A 17,048-nucleotide genomic window follows, 5' to 3' on the forward strand; every position below is an offset into this window, starting at 1 on the left:
TGGGTAGTTCCAAATCCCTGACAAGGTCATTCAGTTCACCTTGTGTTATGAGGTGTGGTTCAGAGAAGGAGGATGGGAGAAAACGTGGGTCCTGTGACATTGATGGTTCAGGACCAGAAGTTTCATCCTCTTCCTCGTCTGACTCAAGTGAGAATGATTCTGGTGCATCAGTCCTTCTCGGTGGGGTACTGGGCATATAGCTGATGGAATGTTTGGATAATGCACAGTCCACTTTTTCTTCTTTGACACACCTTTCCCAACTGGAGGCACCATGCAGAAGTAACAATTGCTGGTATGATCTGTTGGCTCTCTCCAAATCATTGGCACTGCAAAAGGCATAGATTTCCTTTTCCCGTTCAACCACTGGCGAATATTTGTTGCACAAGTTTTGCAGCATATGTCTGGGGCCCACCTCTTGTCCTGATCTCCAATTTTGCAGCAAAAATAAAGGTGATAGGCTTTCTTAACCATAGTGGTTATACTGCGCTTTTGTGATGCAAAAGTCACTTCACCACAAACATAGCAGAAGTTATCTCCACTGTTCACACAAGTACGAGGCACCTCTGCTCACTTGGGCTAAACAGAAATGTGTCCCTTTGCAAAATTAAACACTGACAAATAAGAGCACAACACTATATGATTTCTAGAGCTGATATAGGGCAATTTATTCGGCAGAGTGATGTAAGCTTCGTTATGATTGCATCATCCATGACTTCTAGGAATAACACGATGCAATTCATATCATGTATGACGCAATACCAGCTTCAGATTGCATCATTCATTGTTTTGCCTAAAAAGCAAGTACTGTCCAAACCTGGTCATAGATTTATTCATAGATCCAGTCAAAGATGTATTTTAGTCATTTCTGGTTTAAATTGAGATCCCTTCCCTTTATAACTCACTTATCCTCCGCCATTCCCAAGTCAAGGGTCGTATATACTGACCCAATAGCATATCTTGAAAACTAGAGCCAATCAACAATTTTAAGCATCATTTTTGTTCTCAGTGACCCAGAATTAGTAAAGTTTGACTACATTTATTTCAGAAGCATTTTGGCTGTAGAGCAGTTATATACTGACACATGGAGAGCCCTCCCTTAGTCCAATTTGAAAGTGCCTTAGGGCAATAAATTTGAGACTGTGCAGAACTTAACTGTGTAAACAATCAAAACAGTCTCCCTTCACAACACAGCCAGCTGTTCAGCAGGGAGCTGGAAATGGCAGGAATACTGATCCACGTAGAAATGTTTTTGATAGAAGTGATCTGCTTGGACTACCCAATGGCTTGAGAACAGAAGCAGTTTCTTGGTTTGTGTTCCCCATTCATCTTGCTGAATGGAGAGTGTAGGAAGAAATTTTACATATTCTGGCAGTGTGCTTACTCAGTTTCCGATGACCAGCCACCTGCAGTCATCTTTTAGATGGTTGTTGGGTCTTACAATTATTTTATGAGTGTCTACTACTGAGTGCCCAACTCTCAAGATGTCACGTCTTGTGATTTTAGACGTTTGTTTTCAAGCTGCTCATCATCCCATAAAGAAACTGGTATTGGTTTTTTTTTTTTTTCTTCCTTTACAAACAGTGGTCATCTCCCATTTTCTCACCGAAACGGAAGCCACAGCTGCTTTTGCCAAGAAAGCTACTATTTCATTACAGACTTTGCAGGCAGATGTTAGGTTGTCCCTAACAAAGATATTGACACTTTGCTCCCAATGGCATGGAAGCCAGTCTGCCCTCATTCACAATATGCAACTCAGGCAAAAAAAAGTGAGGGCAAGAAGAACGTTCGGAGGGAGGAGTGAAGGGAATATTGTGTCCACAGGAGGCTATCATGGTGCAAGGAAGGGAAACGTGACAGGCAGGATGCTGTGAGAGAAGGGTCTGGCAGATGGAAAAGGATGTCTGATAATAAATAATAAGGGAGGGATAGAATGGCAGCTTTGTCACTTCAGATTAGGGAGAGACAAGCAGAGAGCTATCTGCGCTATAGATATGGAAACCAGCAGAATGAGAATACACACATACAGTTTAACTGGAATGAGGGTTTCACATCGATAATTAAAATAAATAAGTTATTTTTCACTTTCATGATTAAGCCTATCTCCTGATTTTTTGGGGTCTGACTCCTGACTTTTGAGCTCAAGTTTTGGCAATACTGTACACTACCTATCACCCACTCTTTTTTAGATGTACCATCTTTACAAAGATCATCATGTTCCTATTATGCCTCCGGCGTTTAGGGCAGTGCCAAAGCTCCCCCACTTCTGTCTGTTTCTGGCAAATCTTTCAATGGTTCCCCAGCTGTGCCCCAGGTTTTTCAGCTCGGCTTCCACAGCTCTTCGCCATGTTTTTGGGCGGCCTCATTTTCGCTTGCCTTCAGGTGTCCATCTTATTGCTACTCTGATGATGGAATCAGTTTCCATCCGAAGCACATGACCGATCCATCTCCAATGCCTCCTGGCAATGATAGCGCTCAGATCCTCTTGGCTGCACTGTGTCAGTAGATCTTGGTTTGAGATTGTTCTGGGCCAGATACGGAGAATTTTTCTGAGGCAGGTTGTATAGAATGAAGACAGTTTGGACATGTCATACTTTCTCATTCCCCAGCATTCTGCACTATAAAGTAGTGTTGAAGTACGCAGCTCTGATAAGTCTTGAGTTTGGTTTTGGTGTTGTATTTTGATGATTTCCAGACTGTATTTAAGCTCCTGAAGGTGTTCCTGGCTTTATGGATTTTGTTCTGGATGTCCTGGCTTGTTCCACCATCCTGGCTGATAGTGCTGCCCAAGTATGTGAATATTTCTACATTGGTGAGAACATAATTCTCTATCCATACTGGTGATGGTGAGTCAATATTAAAGATAATGATATTGGTCTCATTTTCAGTCCAATTTGCTGGCTGAATGCGTTGAGACGAGTTGTTTTTTCTTGTATATGGTGTTGGGTATGTGATAGGAGAGCGACATCATCTGCAAAGTCCAGGTCTTCAAGGGATGAGAAGAGTGTCCATTTAATGCCTCTTGGCATGTCTTCTTTTGTACGCCGCATTACCCAGTTGGTGGCAATGTTGAAGAGGATTGCAGACATGACACATCCCTGACGTACTCCTGTTTTGACTTCAAAACTGAGCTCACTGTGATCAATGCTGCAGGTAAAGTTGAAATAGAAGCTTTTCATGCCGTTGATTATACGGAAAGCAATTCCATATGCCTGCAGGATGCACCATAGGCTGGTCCTGTGAATGCTATCAAAAGCCTCTCAAAGTCTATGAAATTTATGTAGAAGATACATAGATATAAATAAGATAAATCTAGATAACAGGTGAAGATTAATCTTCCATGCATCGTAAAAAAAAAAAAAAAAAAATCTCCTAAGTAGTCTTGTATCCTGTGTTACCTGAGAGAATTGCTGTATTGTCCCAATATAGTATAACTGTTCTCCCAAAGAAACAAGTGACTTGTTTGATTTGTTTTTAATTTATGTCAAAGGTGCATTTTTTAGTTACATTTAGTTATATTTTTTAACAGAGTGCAGTCTCTAAAAGGTGCTTTTAAAATAAATCAATAAATGTAACAGAATAGGAATATAGTTAATATTTCCAAGAAAGAAATATTTATTTTTCCATCAGGCATTTTAATCAAAATAATACAACTCTTAAAATTGTTTAAGAGCAAAAATATTGGGGGTGAGGTGTTTTGGGAATATAAAAACAGGAGAAAAGTATATTAAACAACTTATTTACTTTAGCAGAACAATTCTAATGTACTGTACCATAACTTGATTATGATTATTTTATAAAAACAGGAAAAGATTACAGGAACATACATTAAACCACATCAATGAGCATTACTGAAAGTAAAAAATAGCAGGAGACAGGTACCAATCAAATAATCAATATGCAGGAAACAACTACATCATCCCACTTTAAAAATGAAAAAGAATGTTGCAATTTGATTTACTTTAACACACAAAGAAAATTGACAGCTACATCGTAACTGCATTTCGAGTTATAAACTATGTATTTGATTCCTGCAGTGGTAAACTTTCATTATTCCACTTCAAAGACCCAACAGAAGAACAAAAGTGTAATTCAGAAACACACAGGAAATTATGTTAGTTCTAGGTTATCAATTCCTTGGAGAATAACCAGCTGTATTCAGCTAGGATTCTGTTTTCCTGTCAAACTAACAACTGTTAATTGTGTGCTCCCTATATTTTGAATCAAAAACTACATTTTTTTAAAAAGAAAAAAAATTATGGGCATGTTGCAAAAATGAAAATCCATCCTCTTGGATAGTTTCTACATGGATTCCAAGATTTTTGCAATACTTTGTTAAAACATAATTAACTCTGGTCTCAAAACCTATACAAAATCTGTAGTGATATGTTTAGTGTCGTATGTGAATAGCTGCAGCGAAAAAGAAAGGCAAAATGTATGCACTCTTAATTGGCTTTAAATGTGTACATCTGGCCTTTTAAAAAAAAATAGAGATGGATAAAAATGGCCTCTGAAACCACTTATGCCAGCTGGATAAGCAAATGCAGTGCAAGTTTCCATTCACTCATACAGTTGGCAAAACTACCTCCAAATTTCATCAGCATCCAACAGGAAGTATAGTAGGTTGTGCCACCTGTTATAAGTATAAAATTTACTACTTTGGTGAAGTGTTTTCTGTTCTGTCAGAATACCCCATGAAGATTACATTAAAGTAAAAATTAGTCCTTTCAAAGTAAACTAATTTAATTTACGAAGTCAAAACTATCATATACACCTCAAGTTAAAAAAGACCCACTTCTTACTATGTGTCATTCCCTATATGATCTCTCCCACAATTAGCATTTTTGTCATCTTTAAGCTTTTATTAAAATACCATACCTCCATGTTGCTACCAGTGAAACAAAACATGCAAACTAGTACATTTTTGCTGTGTTTAGTAAGTAATCCACTTTAGTTAACTACTGGGACAGCATCTATCCCCTTTTCAATAAATCGGGTCTGTCATGTTGTTTTATCATCAACATTGCTTGAAAGTTCTCCAGAGCTATTTGCTCAATTTTAGTTCAAATGAGATTGATAGCCAAATGAACATATCAAGCATATCACTTTGTTTTACAAGTTCCTGTATCACAAACCCAATGGGGTGTGTCCAAGGACTGTGTACCTGGTTTACATAAGCTGTTGATTAATATTAAAGTGGAATGTTCGATGTCATTTGTATATTTTTATTCTGAATGTTTTTCAACTCATGGCTATTGCATAGCAGTGCTGGTGTCAAACTCTGGGATTAAATGAAAAGTATAGGCATGTTGTGGGTTCAAAGAGTTTCCTTCAGTCAGGTGATTAACACGTCTTTGTTTCTGTGCCTCACAATAAAATCAATTATGCTAAAAAAGTTCCCTTACAACCCATATGAGATAGTCACATTGAACATAAATGTAACAACCTGAAAGTGTTTAACTCAGGAAAAACAGATGCTGTGGTAAATAGGACCAATAAATCAATCCATCAAGTGTATCATTACAGTGTTAGGAGTCTGAAGTGTCAGAAATGTGATTTCAGTTTTCTCTCGTCTTAGTTTACAGTATGCCATTTAGACAGAGGTAGACTTCACTTATTTGCTGAGACCTGAATCTACTTCAGTTATGACATGCTACACTGTATTAAATAATATTAGACTCAGATGCACTGCCTGTAAATTCTTAATAAGGTAGTTGCCTGCACACTGTCAGTTAAGTGCTCAACTGGCTATCTGTAATCAATTAAAATTGATAGTTAAATTCTTTTAATCTTTATTACAGTAAATGGAATGCACGACATTTTTACTATATTTTTTGTATGCTAGGATGGAAAAACCAAAATTATATTTCCCAACATACACTGCTATTTTATTTAATGAAAAGACACCCCACACTATAAAAATGAGACTAACTCTACGGTAAATTTCCCTTTCTTATACTGCATCTTAGTCATGGAGTAAGTTTATTGCAGTTTGTGCTTCTGTGACTTAAGGCCAGAATCACTCTGGTGGCAGGTTGTTTGATTTATACAGAAACCTTATTTACCAAGATGCACAGATATAAGTAAAAACAGTTGATTAAACCTAGTTGTACAGTGAGCTTTCCCATTTATCATTTTGAACAAGTTAATAATGGTACCTAAGGTTTAGTTCACAAGTTACTAGAACAATTACTAGAAATTACAAGAACCAATTAATTTTTAAGAGCACACAACTTGATTCTATTTCTCTCCCAGTTTTCTGCTTCTTCAATAAGAGTCCAAAAGTCTCATTCTAACGATATTGCCAGTAGAGACTACCTTGACTCTCAACTTCCTACACAAGCATCGGTTAAGGTTGAGAGACTGTATCATGGGCATGCTGCACTGAACTGCAGTTGCGGATTTTAAACCCCCTCGGGATAGGTTGGTGTGCTGTTCAATTGGAGAAAAAGTCAGTGTACTACTATCTTTAAATGTTAGAACAGAGACGTGATGAAGAAAGAGGGACACGGGTAGAGTGATACCAGAAAGATAATGCAGATATAGTTGAATTTACTTTCTAGCCCTCTAAATTCTGTTTGTGCACATTTTGGAAGGGCGGAATTAAAAAACCAAAGCACAAGAGAATAAGAACAAAATGCAGCCTCTCAGGACCAGCTAGTTAAGACAAACAGTATTTCTACTAGGAAAGCCTATTCAGGTATTAAAGTAGCTGGAATTCTAGTGAAGGACCTAAGGAAGGAAAAATAAATGAAGTACGACTATTAATTTAATATTTTAATTCCCTTTTTATCTATCATTGGTGGGACATGTTCCCAATCTAACAGACTTCTAACAGAAGCTAAAGTTAGTACCAAGACATCAGTCTTCATTATGCAGCTACATGAAGAGAATACTTTTTTTTTTTGGTCATTTCCTTAAAGGAAATGGGCAACTTTCTATTAATTGGGGGCAGGGAGGAAGCTACTTACTCAAGTCAAGAACATCATCTGTTTTTATTAGATCCTCCTCCCTTGTCAATGGCAACTGAGTTTCTGGCTCGTCTCGCAAATGCAGTGACAGTGAACGGAGCATGAAGAAAACTCTGATTGCCTAAAGAAATTAAAAACATGTTAAATTATTCTGCATTAGACTAAAGATAAAGATATTTCATTGTGCAGAGAGAGAAGTAAGTGCTCAAAGAGTTGTATAAAAATACATCTATGTTTAAGACCACTGACTAAATTGTAGTGCAGTATGTCAACTGTTTAAATTGAGAAAGCACATTAGTGTACCAGTTTGTTAACAAAACTAAAACAGAGCAGAACCACACACAGTGGATTTTCCAGCCGGTAAAATCAGCAGAGAACACATAGTGAAGGTGTACCACTACAATCTAAGATCATAAGGCAGGTGATAGTTTAAAGTGTGTGGACCAATTTGAACTATCCTTTCTGTTTGGGGGGGGAAAGAGTTTTTATTTATTTTAAGACAGGACTAGTAGTATAGTTAGTATCACTGGGCTCTCGCTTGGGAAGCCCAAATTCTCTAGAGTACTTTTTGACCAGGAATATTGTAGTGATGATACCCTCGCAACTGCTGGGGAGACATGGATGAAAGGAGGGGAAGTCAACAGGCAACACACCCAAGTGTCATGTTAAACGAAAGCTTGACATCTTCAGAGGAAACTGAAGAGGAAGAAGGTTTCAGGTGCACTACAACTGATTTGATGGGTGGAGTGTCATTGTTCAATGTAAAATGAATGCTCTTGTACAGCTAACTAGCTTGAATATCACTGACCCCAGAGTCAGAAAAGCACAGAGAGAGAGCGCGAGCATCTACACATGTGGAAGAAACAATAACTTAGTGTGAATCACATTCAGATTGGTTGTGTACTTAATGTGTTTATTACAAAGACAAGTTTGGACAAACACAGCTACAACACCACTGAATACAACAATGTATTTATTATAAAGCAGTTACAATGGACTTAAAATAAAATAAGGTATGTTTCAGAAAGAGTTCACATTTTTTACATAGAGTTTAAAAAGTCTTTATGTTTAATAAAAGTTCTTATATATTTGAATGTTTGTTCAATGATTGTATAAACACACCAATTAATGTTTTATTAGGAAAAGGCCTGCACTCTTTTGACCCAATCCAAAAACTGAAAGCTTAAAATATAAAACAAGCGCTCAATTTGGTAGTGGGAGTAAGTTTTTGTTAAACAGCTGTACACCGGTGGGATGTATTTCCAGGAACGTACACATGAAAAACCAACTATAAGCTCATATTTCATTCTCTTTTCTGCAGCCACCATTTAATGTTAAAAACAGTGACAGACCAGAGCTGGAGTGAAAATTAAAGCCATCTGTAAAAAGTTAGCGCAGCTTAAAATTCTGTACAACCACCACCACCCTCCACCCCTCAATCCCCATTAAGGCTTAGTTTATGGAATCTGTGCTCAAGGATGTTATAAATACGTGCTTACAAGGAGAACCTATTTTAACTCTTATTTATGGACAGCACACTTTTACTAGAATTAGCCTAATGGAAAGTCTGAAGAATGCATTCATAACACATGAAGCGAATGGTGAGGTGTTTTTTTTTAGGTTTGCTAAGTGTAAAGAAAAGAGCCTGTTTCCTGACACTAACCAAATGAGGGGAAGAAACCAATACTGAACACAGGGGCGAAGAGTTACAAAGTATGTCATGCTTGACTTTCTTTCACCACCAGAAACATCACTTTAGAGAAAATTCAGAAACCTTAGAGTAGACTGGTGATGTTTTAAAATACATCAGGGGCAAGTGATTCAGATCTCCTTGTCACCCACTGACCAAATGCCATGCAGCAGAGGTGAACAAACCAGCCCAAAATATGGCAATATGTGTCTGTGGATTGGTGACTATGAAGAAGCTCATAGGTAGTTACCAGTGACCTACACACAACTCAGCAAATGTGAGATTATGCATACTTGGAAGGCAGTAGATGGCTAGTCACAAAAAAGGAGGTAGTACAAACAGCTGCTCTAAGTTACATATTCCCATTACACTGTCTAGAAACATGTACAGCAAGATGTTAGTGAAGCAGCAACTTCTGTCTCACAGCTTTTACTCTCTTCAAAGTAGAAAATAGCGTACTTGTGTAGGGTCAATCTAAAGGAAGAGTCTCGTACAGGAACCGCAAGCTTATGAACAAATTCCCATTTTGACTTTGAGATGCGAAGGATTTTGTTGGTTTAGGTAAAATATTTATCTAGGTCTTTCTTGGACATTTCTGCTCTAGATTTTTCCTTCTGCCAGGGACAACAGCTTCCCCTTCCACACATTTGGTATTCGGAGCAACCATTATAGTGAAGGTGATGCTATGAAAAGGATATGGCATTCCAGCTCTCTCTCTCTGTCAGCTCCACTGCCTTTCCAGGTCCAAAGTTGTAATTAGGGCTCGGAGGAAGAGGGAAATTGAGCAGGGACACAGTCCGATTTGAAGAACTGATTACAGATGAGTCATCTTTTTTTCTTCATGACACCTCTGCAAACTCCCACTTCACAGGGTAGTTTCATAATAAGTACCACACTCTGGAAGGAGGGACAAGTCTGTATTCATGGCTGTAGTACACAGCAAACTAAGCATCTGACCAGGATGCTAGGTCCGGTGACCTAGTTAACAGTATTTTGTGGAATGTGAATATAACCCCAGGTTGCAGCACTGCACATTTCTTCAGTTGGGACAGACCTACTATGTGGAGTGTGACCTAAACCCCACTTAGAGCAGAACCAATGTTTATTTATAGTTTTCTATACCAGCCCTAACCCATTCTGATAAACATGGCAATATAATTGCTTGTCCCTTATTAGTACTATCCCAAAATTAAAAAAAAAAGTGTTTTGGCGATTTTCTAAATTCCTTGGTCTTATTTGACTAGAAAACAAATGCCCTTTTTGCATCAAGAGTAAGCAGTTTTGCCTCACTTGGATGTGAATGAAGTCTGGGAACAAATACTGGTAAGTTAATGGATTTATTGAGATGGAGTTCTGTTGCCACTTTGGAAAGTAGTTCAGGATGAGGATGGAGGACTATTTTCTCTTTGTGAAGGACAGCAGAGGGTTGGTTAGCCATATGGGCCTTTAACGCATTTACTCTTGCAATACATGTAATTGCTATAATTAAGGCTGTTTGGATTTAATGGTTAAAAAAGAAATGTTGCCCCATGTCACATAACCCCTCCTTTGACATAATGCTAATCTGAGATCCCCCGTTAGAGTTGGCTCTGACTTGGAAGTAAATGTTCATTAGTCCTTTCATTAAATCTCTTAACTCTGTCATGTGTGATTAGAGTCTAGCGTGTGGCTGTTTACAGGAAATAGCATTCTACTCGTTCCTATCTGGGGGATTATTCAACTGCAGCTGAGTATGGGGCATACGGGACAACTAGATGTCCTTGGAGCCTAAAAGGATGCCTGCCTGCCTGTCCCCTCCTGCCCCCTGGCTCACAATTCCCATTTGAGTCCTTCAGGAGAGACTCTATACCTCTTGGGGCTTTACTCAGTAAGTCAGTAGCCATTTTGAACATGGAAAGCAATTTCTCACTTATCCCTGTAATCCCATAAGGGTGCAGCTGGCTGAACTATATTACTGTGGTAACATATTATGAGCTAAATGAATAAGCAATGATAGAAACAGTATATTCATAATATTCTTGGAAATATCTGCTGTTTCACTTTTTCCTCACAGATATAAGCAGGCACCAGCAATTACACATACATGCAAAGATATCTAAAGCATAAGTACTTATGAAATAGAAAAGTGCTGATCTCCATAATAACAACGAGGAGTCCGGTGGCACCTTAAAGAATAACAGATTTATTTGGGAATAAGCTTTCATGAGTAAAAACACTACTTCTTCAGATGCATGGAGTGAAAATTACAGATACAGGTGTACGGGCACATGAATAGAAGGGAGTTACCTTACAAATGGAGGACTAGTGTTGACAAGGCCAATTCAGTCAGGGTGGATGTGGTCCACTTCCAATAATTGATGAGGAGGTGTCAATACTAAGAGGGAAAATTGCTTTTGTAGTGAGCGAGCCACTTCCAGTCTCTCTTCAGCCCAAATTAATGGTGTTAAGTTTGCAAATTAATTTTAGTTCTGCAGTTTTTCTTCTGAGTCTGTTTTTGAAATTTTTTTGTTGAAAGATGGCTACTTTTAAATCTGTTATTGAATGTCCAGGGAAATTGAAGTGTTCTCCTATTGGCTTTTGTATGTTACCATTCCTGATGTCTGATGTGTGTCCATTTATTCTTTTACATAGAGACTGTCTGGTTTGGCCAATGTACATGGCAGAGGGGCATTGCTGGCACATGATGGCATATATCACATTAGTAGATGTGCAGGTGAATGAGCCCCTGATGATGTGGCTGATGTGGTTGGCTCCTCTGATGAGGTCGCTAAAGTAGATATGGGGACAGAGTAGGCAACGGGGTTTGTTACAGGGATTGGTTCCTGGGTTAGTGTTTCTGTGGTGTGGTGTGTAGTTGCTGGTGAGTATTTGCTTCAGGTTGGGGGGCTGTGTGTAAGGGAGGACTGGCCTGCCTCCCAAGGTCTGTGAGAATGAGGGGTCGTTTTCCAGGATAGGTTGTAGATCGTTGTTGATGTACTGGAAAAGGTTTTAGCTGGGGGCTATACATGATAGCGAGTGGTGTTCTGTTATTTTCCTTGTTGGGCCTGTCCTGTAGTAGGTGACTTCTGGGTACCCGTCTCGCTCTGTCAATCTGTTTCCTCACTTCCCCAGGTGGGCATTGTAGTTTTAAGTATGCTTGATAAAGATCTTGTAGGTGTTTGGCTCAGTTTGAGGGATTGGAGCAAATGCGGTATTTTAGGGTTTGGCTGTAGACAATGGATCGTGTGATGTGTCCTGGATGGAAGCTGGAGGCACGTAGGTAAGTATAACGGTCAGTAGGTTTCTGGTATAGTGTGGTGTTTATGTGACCATCGTTTATTTGCACTGTAGTGTCCAGGAAGTGGATCTCTCGTGTGGACTGGTCCAGGCTGAGGTTGATAGTGAGGTGTTGAAATCCAGGTGGAAATCTTCAAGGGCCAACTTCCCGTGGATCCATATGATGAAGATGTCATCAATGTAGCACAAGCAGATGAGGGGCACTAGGAGACGAGAGCTGAAGAAGTGTTGTTCTAAGTCAGCCATAAAAATGTTGGCAGACTGTGGGGCCATGTGGGTACCTACAGCAGTACTGCTGATTTGAAAGTATAAGTTGTCCCCAAATCTGAAATGGTTGTGGCTTAGGACAAAGTCACAAAACTCAGCCACCAGGTGTGCCATGGCCTCATCAGGGATACTGTCCTGACAGCTTGTAGTCCATCCTCACGTGGAATATTGGTGTTAAGAGCTTCTACATCCATGGTGGCCAGGATGAACATAATGAACATCTTAAAGTGGCAAGGCCAGCATGCATAGTACTGCACTCTAAATACCAAGGGGAATGAAATTTCAAATTATGATTCTTAAAGGGAAAGAACCATTTAAGAACTAAGAGCTTCCATACTGGTTCAGACCATGACCCATCTTGCTCAGTATCCTGTCTTTGACAGTGGCCTATATCAAAATTTCAAGGGAAGTGTACAGAACAGAGCAATTATGGAATGATCCATCCCCCATTGTCCAGTCCCAGCTTCTGGTAGCGAGAAGTTTAGGGATACCCAGAACGTGGGGTTGCGTCCCTGTCTGTCTTGGCTAATAGCCATTGATGGATCTATCCTCTATGAACTTATCAAGCTCTTTTTTTAACCCCAGTTATACTTTTGGCTATCACAACATCCCATTGCAATGAGTTCCACGGGTTAGTTGTATAAAAAGATACTTCTTGGCTGTATTAAATCTGCTGCCTATTAATTTCTTCAGTGCCCCTGGTTCTAGTATTGTGCAAAAGAGTAAACACAACACTTCTGTATTATTTTTTTCCACACCATTCAGGATTTTAAAGACCTCTGTCATCGTATCCCCTCTTAGTTGTCTTTTCTAAGCTGAACAACCCTGATCTTTTTGGTCTCTCCTCATATGGAAGCCATTCAGTACTCTTGATCATCTTTGTTGTCCTTCTCTGAAATTTTTCCAGTTCCACTATATCCTTTTTGAGATTGGGGCAACCATAATTAGAAAGAGTATTCAAGGGGTGGGAGCACCACAGATTTATATAGTGACATCATGATATTTCTCTATCCCTTTCCTAATAGTTCCTAACATACTGTTATAGCCTTTTTGACCGCTGTTGTGCATTGAGTGGAAGTTTTCAAAGATCTATCCACGATGATTACAAGATCTTTCTTGACTGATTCAGAAAGACTAGGCTCAGAAAACAAGGCAGTATCTACATCTTATTTCTTCCTATATAACATACTCACGATCTGGTCTTTCCTTGTCCTTAGCACCAAAATTCACTCAGGCTCTTATCTCACATCCTGACTACCTCAAACTTATCTCCTCAATCCCATTTAAAATGTTGCTAAGACCACCTTCATGGCCAGGATTTCCTGTTGAGTCAATTAATTGACCTTTTCCTTTGCAACCAATACAAGATGCTTCACAATTTAACCCCTCCTCACTGCTCTAATATAATACTACATTGTAGTTGCTTTTTTGTCATCACTGTTGTCAAAAATGCCAGCCTCCATTGTCTGCTTCTCCAACAGGCATCCTCTATGTCAACCCCTGTGGGGGAAATGACCATTCCCATGAAAATCTGGGAACCCAATACACTACCCTTATTCAAAGCCCTGCTTAAGACTTACTTCTACTACAATGCCTGCAGAACACTGCCAGGTGATGATGTTAATAAATGCAACCTAAAATTACTGCTACCAATATAATTATCCTTCTTTATTAATAGGAAAAACCTTATACCTACAAATGGTGTGTACTGTTATGAAAAAATATGTTTTTATTACTCTCTCCCCACTCCCACCTGACCCTGTTCTGTTTTACCCAATGGTTACTTCTTGCCAAACTAAGATTAATGTCTTTGGGGCTGAAAAAGTATTTTGCTACATCTCTACGTCTAGCACAATGGAGCCAGGTTGGGGCTTCTGGTTGGTGCTTCATGCTGCTACTGAAGGGTGAAATAGACAGTGAAGCAAACTTTTGATTTTGGTATAGGATAAAAACTATAAGTATGGTTAACAGCATAAGATCAGTAAAGGAAAATTTACACTGAATAGCAGAAAAAGCATCCTAACATGAGAGTCATTAGAACATAAGAATGGCCATACTGGGTCAGTCCAAAGTTCCATCTAGCCCTGTATCCTCTCTTCCGACAGTGCCCAATGCCAAGTGCCCCAGAGGGAATGAACAGAACAGGTAATCATCAAGTGAGCCATACCCTGTCGTCCATTCCCAGCTTCTTGCAAAACGAAGCTAGGGACACTATCCCTGCCCATCCTAGCTAATAGCCATTGATGGACCTATCCTCCATGAACTTATCTAGTTTTTGTTTGAACCCTGTTATAGTCTTGGTCTTCACAACAATCCTCTGGCAAAGCATTCCACAGGTTGACTGTGTGTTGTGTGAAAAAATACTTCCTTTTGTTTGTTTTAAACCTACTGCCTATTAATTTCATTTGGTGACCCCTAGTTCTCGTGTTACGAGAAGGAGTAAATAATTCCATATTTACTTTCTCCACACCAGTCATGATTTTGTAGACCTCTATCATATCCCCCCTTAGTCATCTCTCTTCCAAGATGAGAATTCCCAGTCTCATTAATCGCTCCTCATATGGAAGCTGTTTCAGACCTCTAATCATTTTTATTGTCCTTTTCTGAACCTTTTCCAAGTAAAATAGAGAAAACTCCATTGCCCAAATACAAATTAAAGTTACCATATACAAGAAATACTGTAGAGAAAACATTTCTGTAATGGATGGGGTATGAACTAGGTGACCTAACTGGGTCTTTTCCCATCTTTAGTTTTGATTCTATGATGTAATTTCCAGTATATTGGCCAAAAATACTTTAAGAGTTCATTACTATATGGATAATAGTCATAAGTTTAGCTGTTTAATTGATGCTCTGTGTTGACATAACATTTTTTCCATGGAAGGTGCAGACAGTTGCCTATTTAGGGAAATGTCTTAAGTGTCATTTCACCAAAGGATTTAAGAAAAGTAGGCTCACTCACTCTTCGTGTTCTTTCCACATCTCCACATGGCAGTCTTTTCACAAAATCAATACCAGTTAGTGGTGTCCCGGTTGGTGGGAGAAGAATGGAGGCATCCATCATCAAGTACTCCACATTCATGGGCTTACTCTATGAAAATAATTCCACATTCAGCATACATTACAGCAATAAAAGTTTGTAAATTCACTTTCAAATGCAACTTACCATTTCTAACAAACCCCAAAAGCAGCACACATGATATTTTCAGGACTCTTGATATGGGGTGTGTGCACAGATATAGATATAAAATTTAAACCAAATATACTCTGTGTCAATATTTGCTCATCAAGCTAAAGCCTGGCTTTTTTCCCCAAACAAAAGTGGACCAGGTAAGTAAAATCCCAAACTTCTTATGAATTTATTGATGTACTGCAGTGCACCCAGAAAAGGAAAGAGCATTACAGTGCATATAAAATAGATGTTAATATGTATTTCTAACATTTTAAATCTGAAGTTTGCCTACAGAGTACATGTTTTTTCAGATGGTGTCCCAAAGGAAAGGGGAAAGTAGGCATGTAGGATGGTGGACAACTCAAGCCTACTCTTGTTATGACGATGTGCCTCCAGATGCTGCAAAATAAGACAGAGCTGAAACAGATAAGGATCTAGGCACTGTAATCTCAAACTGGTGTCTGCCACAAACAAAGGTTCTGACTGCAGGTCCCCATGGCTTGCTAATAAAAAACAAAAAGACTTCTCAGCATCATACACCTTTTGAAGAAATTCCTAAGGTATCCAAAACGTTGCATAATTCAGTTAAAACTGTTTTGGTGAATAAGAAATGTGGTGGATATTAATCTGCAAGATTAAGATAGCAGAAAAAACATGAAAGTCTAAATTAATGATAATGCTATTGTGAATGCATAACTACAAGAAATGAACAGCTCTGTGATAAGGTGAACCAGCTAGCTTAAAGATAAAATCACATTCAGGAACAAAGTTGATCAGGTTTCTTACTGATAAAGGTGAATGAGTTCAAAAATGAAGCTAACATTTCAAAGTATGGCTCTACCCTGGAAAAGTAAAAATGCAGATATGGCACCATCTGACTCAGATCTGCTGATGCTGGTGAAATACAACTTTTTACAACTTGGCCCTGCAGAGACAGCAGTGAGTGAGCTGGTTTCTACTCCTCACCTGCTTCAAGAGAATTATTCACTATGAACAAATCATATTCCCTTGTGCAACCCTGTTAAAGGCAACAGCAATGCACGGATGTCACGGAGTACCTCATTTTGCCTAAAGAGCCTCTGTTACAATGATTTGCTTGAAGGAGAGAATGAAGCTTGACTTCTCATCTGCTAGTGTAAATCAGAAACAACTTCAGTCAAGTTACTAGATTTACATCAGGCTAATGTTGGCATAAGGTGGGAGAAGAATCTGATCCGTAAATCTCAGAATGAGTTGGCAGAACTGCTAGAGAACAACTTTGAACTCATAGCAATGGACTCAGTGCCAAGTAGAGAGGCAATACACATAGAACCATCCAGCACTAGTTTTTCAGGCACTTTTCAAAATAGAACCCCACCAACGTTCAATGAAAGCTACACAATACTCAAAGATTGGAGGAAACATTTCAGAATATTTCCAACCTCCCCACTTTGAGCAGACTCACAAAGTTCCTCCCAATATTAAAAGATATTTTTTTGTAATATACAAACTGTAGGTTGTACACTATAATATGAGACTTAATTGTTGTGCCTCCTGCTATTATCTAACAGGAAAAAATATTTCTGACACTAGCAGTCTGGCAACCCAAGGTCAGAGATACCCAAACACTGTTTTAAGACAGGATGTTTATAGGTTAAATATTAAATATCTGCAAAATCAGGGACTGTTCTCTGGC

General features: G+C 38.9%; 1 protein-coding gene across 12 annotated transcripts in view; it reads right to left on the reverse strand.

Annotated features, from left to right (window-relative positions):
* Positions 1-17,048, reverse strand: part of CLEC16A (C-type lectin domain containing 16A) — a 186,191-nt gene that overhangs the window by 83,387 nt on the left and 85,756 nt on the right. For all 12 annotated transcript variants that reach the window (XM_034783355.1, XM_034783345.1, XM_034783346.1 and 9 more), the window contains 2 exons: positions 15,164-15,292; positions 6,969-7,089 (listed from right to left, as the gene is read on the reverse strand). In XM_034783355.1, the coding sequence (XP_034639246.1) occupies positions 6,969-7,089; positions 15,164-15,292 (250 nt within the window). The remainder of the gene's footprint in view (positions 1-6,968; positions 7,090-15,163; positions 15,293-17,048) is intronic.

Source organism: Trachemys scripta, chromosome 10 (assembly GCF_013100865.1).
Source record: "Trachemys scripta elegans isolate TJP31775 chromosome 10, CAS_Tse_1.0, whole genome shotgun sequence".
NCBI lineage: Eukaryota > Metazoa > Chordata > Testudines > Emydidae > Trachemys > Trachemys scripta.